This window comes from Narcine bancroftii, chromosome 3 (assembly GCF_036971445.1).
Source record: "Narcine bancroftii isolate sNarBan1 chromosome 3, sNarBan1.hap1, whole genome shotgun sequence".
NCBI classification, from domain to species: Eukaryota; Metazoa; Chordata; class Chondrichthyes; order Torpediniformes; family Narcinidae; genus Narcine; species Narcine bancroftii.
The window spans coordinates 30779519-30789859 of NC_091471.1; the positions used below are offsets into that span (position 1 = coordinate 30779519).

Below are 10341 nucleotides of genomic sequence, written 5' to 3' on the forward strand. Positions count from 1 at the left end.
GGATTCCCTGGAGCGCAGGCGAATGGGGTTGGGGGTGGGGGGGAGAGGGGAGAGTTTGGATTTGATAAAGGTATACAAAATTATGAGGGTTGAATACACGTAAGGCTTTGTTTCCCCCACTGAGGGTAGGTGAGATACAAACCAGAGGACATGGGTTAAGAGTGAGAGGGGGAAAGTTTAGGGGGAAGGTGACGGGGAGCACAGAGAGTGGTGGGACGAGCTGCCAGCTGCGGTGGAGCGAGTGCGGGCTCAATTTTAACATTTAAGAAGAATTTGGACAGGTATGGAGGACGATGGACTGGGACTCGGCAGAATGATAATTCGGCACAGACTCAGAGGGTCGAAGGGCCTGTTTTCTGTGCAGTGATGTTTTCTGGTTCGAACTGCCGGTCAGGAACTGGAACGAGAATGAGTTCAACGAAGTGTGCACGCGAAAAGTAGAAACATTATATAAAACGGTGTGGCCCAATTTCCCATTCATGCCCTCCAATCTCAATGACCCACTCAACTCTCTGTCACTTTGGAAAGTGCAGGCGACGGAGGGTTCCAGGAAAGGGGGCGAAGGAGTTCAAGATACAAATCACAGGACAGCTTCAAATATGTTTTAAAAGTTTTCCGATGATGTGGGAGTGATTGAGATAGATAGATTGCGGGTGGCCCGAAACAGTATCAAGGCCGCAAAGCTGGAAGCTCAGATCTTTAGGGATAAAATCTCCTTAACACTTACAATATCGTTCAGTTGGCACCTTCATAAACGGTTTCATCAGCTCATTGCTCATAGAAGTTAGAAATAGATTTAACATGTCCCCAAAATATTTATCTGTTCACTAGAAAAATACAAGTAAACAGGGCGATTAGCATAGACTCAGTTTATTGATTGTTCATTTCAAGTATTTCAACTAGCAAAGTGCTCGTTCATTAGTTAACCATATAATTTCGGAGTACCGCTCTCTCATAACTTACATCAATTACAAATTCAACTATAGAACATCATAAATATACAGTGTGAATAGAAGAAAAAAAATCTCACATTAGATCCTGGTAAACAGTGGTGTGAGTGATTAGTTAACCTCAATTTCGTGCCCAAAACATGGTTGTGAACGATTTTTGGCGATTGGTTTGATTTTCCTTATTCTAGTTCCTTGGTTCATGAACTAAGCGCCTACTTTGATCATTTTTTATATAAACAACATAAAAGTACTGGATAATAATGATTTCACAAGAGAAACCCTTCTCCGCCAACCATGGACGGAACTGTCACTTTTGTAAATTATCTACCCTGAGACTCGAGTTGGGTGTTTCTAATATATTTTACAGAAGACGGACATTCATAAGGTTACAATCTTAAAAAATATTAACAGTACGATCATCAATAGAATGGTTTATTCGGGGGCCAGTGACTTCAGTTCATTAAGAATCGGAATCGATTGCAAACGGACCTCAAAGGATCATATCGTCGGTGGAAACTAAGTTTCTACTAAATTCAGGTGCGTTGCTTCCCTGAAGCAACGCTTTAAATGCAGGCGGCTTTCACTTGCCGGGTCGGGAGAGACGCCGCCCTTTGATCAAATCACACGAATAAAACCATTGGCAAAGTTTGTTTCTCCCTTTCTCACTTAGCTCCCTCCACGCCCCATTCCCCCAGTCCCAATACAAACCCCGAAAAAAAAATCTGCTACGGAATCCATCGACTTTTCGCCTCCTTTACATCCCACGCTGACAGTGAGTGTGCGGTGGGAGGACCGATTGCCCGGAAACCACAGGTAGAAAGTCTTCCCATTGACTGGCTGGGGGGAACTCGAGTCTAGGGACTGCTCGGAACAGCCTTATATTTATATGGAAATCTCCACTCAACCGGTATTTGGAAAATCCAAATGCTTCGAAGTTCCCTTTAACCAGCAACAACAAAAATAAAATACTTCTCGTTTACATAAATTAAATTCCACATATTATTAACTAAGAATCGGGCGTGATTTTGCAGGATTTGTACATTACTGATCTGCAGAAATAATTAAAAACAACCGAGAGGGTAAAAGTCCTTTTGGCTTTGCCCAGAATTACATTTCACTCAGCCTTTAATTTTCGAACTCTTTCTGCATGTCGGTTTCGTTGCAGTAAAAAGGGGATTTTGATTTCACTTGGTTTAGAGGCAAACGTTAAAAATACCCCAAAATGAGCTCAACAGATTAAGTTCAACGACTTTATCATTTACAAGAGACCGAAAGAGCCAGTCTACACATAAAATGCACAGGCACATCCTTACCAAAGGACCTGTTACCGTTCAGTCGAATGCATTCCCGAGATACCACAGTCTCCCAATAAACGTCGCACCAAGTATCCGATATTAGAGAGGGCTCGTTTTGTTTTTAATTTAGGGCAGCCAACCTTCCACTAAAAATAGTGACTGGATCCAGCTTTCTGGGACCTCTCTCTTCCTCTGCACCGCACTCAGTCTGAAAAGGTACAACCGCCTCGGAATGCACTTCCCTTTTGGGGTCGAGGTGGGGAGGGAGGGATTAAAAAGCACATTCGATTTTTATTTTTTTCTCTCTCTTTCTCGGCGAATGAAGTTTCATCGAGGCGACGAGCACCGGTGGTTGTAATGGTCGCACGGACGCGCAGAATGATCATTTCTGCGGCGTCCTTCTCCGAAGTGGGCAAGCAGTTTCAAACCAAAATCAGCCCGACAGGTGAAACGAGCAGCAGCGCACATCTAACGGGCTCGTCTCTCGGTGACCGGGGCCGCGGTTACACCATTAATATCCCGATTCTGAATCGTAGAATCCCAGTTACAAGGCGAAAAAAAAGTTCGGAGTGTATATAATTTTTTCGCAGAATAACGGGCGAGGGATCCAACTTTTGTGATATTTGAGTTTCATTAAAGTGCAAAGGTGTTCCCTTCCTTAATTGAAACTAAACAATGCGGAGATTAAGACAATTTTAAAACGTTTTAAATGGATTAAGATAAACAGCACATTGGGCGAAGATTTCTGTTGTATGGGTTAACAACCTAAACACTGGCTTCTTATCAAAACAAGTAGACAGGGTGGGTTTCTGGGCTTCAATTTCATCGTGTGGGGGGATCTTGCTTCCAAGAAAAGGGGAAGATTATTTCTTTCGATTGGTTTGTTTTATGTGGTTCTGGGGGGAGGGGGCAAAGTCTCTCTCTCTCTCTCTCTCTCACCCACACACATCCACACACACCCCTTCGCCTTTGATCCTTCATTGTAAGTGCGGCGCATAGAAAGCCGGAGCTCCGTAAGTCTGCGAACTGAGCATAAAGGGGGAGAGCACAGCTGCCGGAGAGTGCAGGAAGGGCAACTGGGCGGCGCACACCAGCCCGCCGGGGTTTGAGTAAGCCGAGTGCATGGACAGCGGCCCGGTCACCGGCGAGGAGGAGCTCAGGGGGCTGAGACCTCCGAGGTGGGCCCCCGATGGACCTCCCAAACCTGTCCCTCCCCCTGCCCCGCCACCCCCACCGCCTGCCCCTCCGCCCCCTGCCCCTCCTCCGCCGCCGGTGGGCGCGCTGGTGTCCGCGCCGGGGTTCTGCTTCTTCCACTTGGTCCTACGGTTCTGGAACCAGATCTTGACCTGGGTCTCGGTGAGGCTGAGGGACAGCGCCAGGTTCAGGCGCTCGCACACGGACAGGTAGCGGGTCGACTTGAACTTGTTCTCCAGCGCCACCAGCTGCTCGTAGGTGAAGGCAGTGCGGGCCCGCCGGGGTTTGCCCGACTTGGCGTCCGAGCCGCTGCGTTTCCTCTTGCTCTTGTGTTGCTGAGCTTGACTCTGTTGCTGAGGCTGGGATTGCTGGATCTGATGGCTTTGAGGACTGCGGGGGCTCAGGCTTTCTCGACCACCGGCAGCATCTTCCTCTTCCTCCTCTTCCTCCTCCTCCTCCTCGTCTTCCTCTCCCTCCACCCCAGGCATCCTCTCCCTCGGCGGTGTCAGAGTGCCTGCTCCCGCTCTCCTCCCGGCCCCGCTCTCTTCGCTCAACTCCTCGGCGTCGCCCTGCCGCGTCTCGCTCCTGTCGTGTTCCGGCTCTAAAGTCCGGCAGAAGTCCTTCTCATGTTGCTCAGCGTTGTAACTCTCATAGAAATCTCCATCTTCTTCGGGAGATGATGATGGATGGTGGGGGAGGTGGGCATGGAGATAAATAGATAAAGTGGACAATTAGATAACAGCAATTTTAGGACAGAACTTCAAAGACCAAATGATGAAACAATTGGAGCCGTTGGTTATGTATCTTTACACCGTTTAACCGGCTGAGGGTCTCCAGAATTTTGATTTGAGACAATTAGAACTCCTTCTGCACTGGGGGTGGTGGGGGGAGTGGGGGAGCACAATGCTGGAAACACTCAGCCGGTCAAACGGCGCTCTTTATACAGCAAAGACGAAGATACATAGCCAACGTTTCGGGCTTGAGCCCTTCATCAAGGTGTCTGCAGACTTTCGTCTTTCTACTCTCAGCCCGATTCTTGATTTTGTTTCAATTCTGCCCCTTCTTTAAACTTCTAAAACCGCAACTCGTTATACAACCCGATCACATTTGATTTTATAATTAATTTTAATCATTGCATTCCAACCTGTTATCTGCACTCAGATCTTAAGTCCAGTTTAACACTGCTGCGGAAAAGTCGCTTGTGTCCTCAACATTAACCGCTGAGCTTGAAGTCGATCCCTTCAAGTAATTAACTCATTTGACAGCTCTTTCTGCCGAATTGCCAATCTCCCAGAACAGACAGATGTTTCTCCAGCATTAGTTAAAAAGTTCCCAAGACTTAATTTGCCTTCCACCACAAATGCCCGTCCCCGCGGTAGGCATAACAGGATGATGGGTGGTCAAGTCACCCTGACTTCATGTGAGCAGGCTCTCGGATTTAACCCGGAAAGTGACGAGGTGAGAAATTAACTCGGAATAAACAGGTGACAAATTCAGCAATTCCTGCTGTCATTTGTGAAGATCCGCCGAATAACCACGGTAACCCCAATAGAATGTGGCATTCTAGTCAGTTGGAATAAAGGCTGCATCGACTTTTATTTACCTGTGTATAACTCCAGCGTACTTTCCATTTTCTTGACGATATAATCTATTTCTTACTGCAAATAGTTTGAAGACAATGCTATTTAGAACTATTTAATAAAAATATTGTAGACCACAGTGAGAAATATTCGTCGACACAAGTTTATATCTATTTTACAAATATATTTAGTTCATATCCGAGCTGTTAATGCCTCGTTGGGCGGGGTAGGGGTAAATCCCTGAAAGATATAAAGGTGAGTTAATTAAACTGGACTGGTGTCTGTAAGGGGAGCCCGACTATTACGGAAACTAATTACAAGACACTTAAATTAATTGTAATCATATTAGAGCCTCATTAGATGGACTCAGGAAAATAATAACGCACTTAAAAAACATTTACCACTTGCAACAGAAATTGCAAATTGATAACAGCAAGGATTTGTTCTCTGCGTGGTCGTGTGTTTCTGTTCACTCTCCCGGCATTTAATCAACATCCAAATGCAGGCGACGTGCAGAGTGTTATGTGAATTATAGAAGCGGTCCCCTGGGAACGGCCGCAATTAACAATGTGACCTTCTCATTCATTCTTATTTTAATTTCCCGTTCGCCTGCTTTCTCTGTGTATAACATGCATCATTTCATCCTCAAATTTTAACCGAATGACGCAGGCTGGGTCCTGTAAAGAACGAATTCACATAACGGCGATTAGACAGCACTTTTCTTTAACAGTTTGCCACTCCCGAGTTTCGGAGACAGGTCCGGCGTATGACCGTTCTGACTTCGAATGTCACCAGATTAGAGCAAAGAAAGTTAGGCTTTATTTTTGGAAAGACGTGTGCAGTTTGCAATCTGGAGTCTGGGTCGAAAGCAATCCTCGATCAATGAGACCCACTAATAACTGTAATACGTTTTAATCGAGTAATTATCCGAATTTTGACCCTATAATTTAGACGTTTTAAGAGTGTTTGCAAGCTGTTTGAAAGAGATATGCAGAATTCGATAATAGGATATCGATCCTCCCAGCGCAACATGCCACTCTGGGGCGATTTTCGCCATTATAAGAGCTCTTTAGCGCTCCTAAGCACATTTTACCTTAAATGTAATCGAAGAAATTTAATTGTTTTTTTTAGAGATAAGCAGCGTTTTGTCACAATTAGTCTGATTCGTCCTAAAAACTGAAGGGGAGAGAGAAAATTGAATCTGTCGCCCAAAGCATGAAGGATAAACTCCAGAGATGTCTTTGAAAGATTTGGATAAACGGCAGCGAGTCCTTCTTATTTCAAACAAGCGACCTCTTTAAAAAGAACTAATCGAAAGGAATATAACAGGCCTCAAATAAAAAGTTAATTAAATCTGGACAAATGACGAATGCAAGGAGCCGATAAATTAACACCACGGGTTTGCCAAAAAAAAAGAAAATGTGCGGAAAATGACAAACTCTGTAGATGAACGTTAAGGTATTTACGGAAGGGCTTCCTCTCATGACTTGAACGCTGAGCGCACAGTGTGGAGCTCTGACCGTTAGAACCTCACCTTGATTTTGGGCTATACCCTAAGTAAAGGTTCGCATGCACAGTTCATTGGGGACCATAAGCACACGAGACTCCTTCGTGTTAATTTACCTGGTCACGATTTGCCCAGATTGTTTTAACTATCGGGTCAAAAACTTGCACCAAGTCTTGTTCTGCGCGGGGCTTTAAAGACAACGCGCGAGTCGCGGATACTTACTGATAATATCAGCTGCCTTCTTGCATGTGTCCAACCCGCTATCGTTTATCGTTTTCCGATCTGCAATTTCACTGAACGCATTGGCAGCCCTTTCCCCCGCTGTGCACTCGCTGCCGGCTCTGTACACAATGCTGCACTGCCGTCGTTTGCTGCTGTTAAACTTGTTGGGATCCAGAATGTCCAAGACCGAGAAAGAGGTGGTCCTGTTGTTGCTGGTAGCAGCTGGGACCACGACCACTGCCTCTTGGCCACCGATGCCCTGGGTGTCCCCTTGTCTCTCGCGGCTGGCCGGGCAGGAGAAAGGTGCCAGATCACTGCCAGGGAGCCTCTGCTCCCCATTCACATCCATGGCTTCAGTGTGAATGGTACAAGACAACGGATCTTGCATCGCCGCTGATGGTAAGGATATATCAGCGGGCTGAACCTTTTCTCTGTTCACATTCATGATTCCCCAGCAACACTGGAAAATAGTCTTTCTTTAACGAAATACTGCAATGTACACAGTCAAATCTTTGAATCCGGTTTGCCCCCCCCCCCTCCCCTCGTGTCGATCAAGGGTGTAAATGTGAAGTCACAAAGTGCTACTGATCCTTAGAAGGTCCTGACTGTCTCCCTGGGACTCCCCCTAGACATTTCTGCCCCACACACACGCCAGACTGCATGTTATTTATGCATTCATATTCAGCAACGTTTTGTAATTGGCTACAAATTAATCCCTTGCCCCTAATAGCCTCTAATCTACATCACAGAGAGAGACGGATGATGTTGCCTGTGATATACTTGGCTGTCAGGTCTTTTGCAGCGCGCTTCCACTCATCTGGAAACCATCTAAATAGCCTTATTTGGGAGGGGTGGCGCTTTCCTTAAATAATTGAGGTGGGGGGGGGGGTCAAACAAAGAGCTATTTTCTCCTAAACACCTATCCTTCTGTTTAACACATCACCCGCTGACTTGGGGCTAGAATGGAGATAAAGAAAAAAAAACTGAATACTCTCTAGAAATTAAAGTTGAGCCATTTTAAATTACGATGTTTTTGACAATAAATACCGGCTCACTTCAATTTAATAGATGACATGCGTGCTTTTAAGGTAAAGCGTTTATTTATATGAATATTGCATTTTAATTTTAAAAAAGTGACGGTAAATATGCTGAATAAATGTCATATTTAGTTGTAGGGCCTAACTTTCCTGTATTTACTCACTGTTTTCCTCTGTAATTTTAAGCACCGAAGGTTGAAACAGCTGCCAAAAAAAAAATCGTAGCTGGCAGGAAAATTAGATTTTTGTTCTCTCTCTCCCTCCCTGCACCTCCAAGGACAAGACCTTCCTAATTATCGCGGGCAAATGATCCCTCGGAAAGCAGAAATTAAAAGTTCTGTGAAATAATCGGCCACAATACCAGATGTAACTTTCCGCAGGGTGGGGGTAGTTACCAGGGCATCAACGGGTTATGGCCGGGGTGGAGTTAGAGCAGCCCCTGAGTTTAATCAAACCCACCAGCCATCCTCCGTAATATGGCAAACTGGAAGCTATTGGACTTCAATCAGCGCCCAGAATATTTTGTACCCTGTAATGACTTTAGTTTGATTTGTGCCCAGGTTAATATTTACACTGGAGATCTTCCGGAGGTATTGGAGAAACTTTTCTCCCCAAGGTATAAGTTGGATACATATATCATATTCTGCAATATTGTGTATGACAAGATAGGTGGCTGATGTGCAATTGGTTTTTTTTTTACATAGTGCAGAGGGATTCAATGGAATATACAGATATTTTTTAACCAACTTTCCCAAATACAAGCGCATGTATCCATTTTGCGTTAATTTGAATAACATCATTTGGTCCTCGAATTAAATTATTTGGGTTCTTATTATTTTAATAGAGCAAACTTTTTTTCCATAATATGTTTTCTGGGTTTAACCGTTGGATCTAATGTGCGGACTTCTTATTTAAAAGCTGAAAATAAATTTCATAAACCGCACGGAGTATTCGGGATATACTCATTGAGAAAGATACCAAAACGCATTACAGGTCAATAGACCCCAGAATGGAGATAAAATATGAAAGTACTTAAAGTTATTCACTTAACAATCAGCGGTAACAAATCTGAATAAGTGTAACGTCTAATACGGACAGGTCCTAATACATCTGGCAAATAGGTTTATTGTGTAAAAAAAAGGGAAATTGCAGGCGATCATATAGATGTCTCGGCTGTTAGATGAGAGTTGACAAGGCTTCAGCCAGAATAAATGACCAACTCTTCCTTCCACAGATTGCAAGAAGTTGGAGTTAATGTTTAAAGTTTGAATGTTCTCTTGCCGTCAGACACTGTGTAATTATTGCTGATCGGTGAGTATTTAAGAGTGGGGGCATATCAAAGCGCTCTCTCTCTCTTTCCCTCTCCAACCAACCCCCTCACCCCGCAGTATCTGATTGCCCCTGTTATTTGGCGAGGAGCCGCTGGCAGTCATTTGCATGTAAATTAAACGGTGTTAAAGACAGCAGCGGACTTCTGTCAATGCCAGGCAAACTTTAGCAAGGGACCACCCTCTAATTTCCTGCAAATTACTTCGCGAACAGGAGCAATGACCTGCTCCGATCGACTCGCCGTGCCCTCTTCCCGTTGGAGCCGGGAGATCGGCGCATCACAGAGTTTTTTTTCCTAAAAAAGTAAAAGCTTCAGGAATGATTGAACTCAGATAATTTATGGCTACCTCTTCAAGTCCTTGTGCATTGGAAACTGCATTAAAATTTGTCTTTGATTATAAGCGACCTTGCTCACATTCTCTGCCGTTTGAATGACGGTGATATGTGAATAATATTAACTGTGGCTTTGCAGAGAATGTCCCCGCAATCCATAGCATTCAGTGACGCGAAAGGGCATTTTTAGTATAACAGTTTTAGCAAATGCACTGAGCTATATCACCTTGTGGGTTAGTTTGGGTGAAACTCCGGGCTCCATTTGGCCAACTCTCTTTGAGATGACATAACAAAGGCAGTTTGAATGGATCAGATCAAAGCTCGCCAAGTGAGTATTTTAATACGTAAATAAACAGTTAGCACGACATTGTATCTACGACCAAGTTGGTAAGACAAGTTGACAAATAACAGTATTAATGGGGGGGGGGGGGGGGGGGGTTGGGAAGGAGCGTAAAGCCCTCCAAAAGGTAGTGGACACAGTCCAGGACATCACAGCCAAAACCCTCCTCACTATCTACAGGGAAGGCTGCCATTGGAGGGCAGCAACCATCATCAAAGCCCCCACACCAGCCAGCACACGCTCTGTCCTGCCATCAGAAAAGAGGTCCAGGTGCCACAAGACTCACACCTCCAAGTTCAGGGACAGCTGCTACCCTCCACCATCAGACTCCTCAACGACGAAATCAGTCGGGGACTCATTTAAGGACTTTTACTTGCTCACTTTATTGATTTTATCTTTTTTAAATTGATTCTGTATTACACGGTCAGTTTGTTTACATTCGTTATCTGTTTACAGTCCTTTATTTGTTTACATGTATATGATGTGTACAGTTTATTGTTTGCACTACCAATAAGTGGTTATTCTTGCGTGCCCGCAGGGAATAAAAGGATCTC

At 44.7% G+C, this 10341-nt stretch overlaps 1 protein-coding gene across 1 annotated transcript; it reads right to left on the minus strand.

Moving 5' to 3' along the window:
* Nucleotides 1–2731: 2731 nt before the first annotated feature.
* Nucleotides 2732–7136, minus strand: nkx1.2lb (NK1 transcription factor related 2-like,b). The gene is made up of 3 exons (XM_069923054.1): nt 6749–7136; nt 5421–5564; nt 2732–4106 (listed from the first exon to the last, which is right to left on the minus strand). The coding sequence occupies exons 1-3, from the start codon at nt 7134–7136 to the stop codon at nt 3223–3225; spliced, it is 1416 nt and encodes a 471-aa protein (XP_069779155.1). The 3' UTR covers nt 2732–3222.
* Between the last annotated feature and the right edge of the window lie 3205 nt (nt 7137–10341).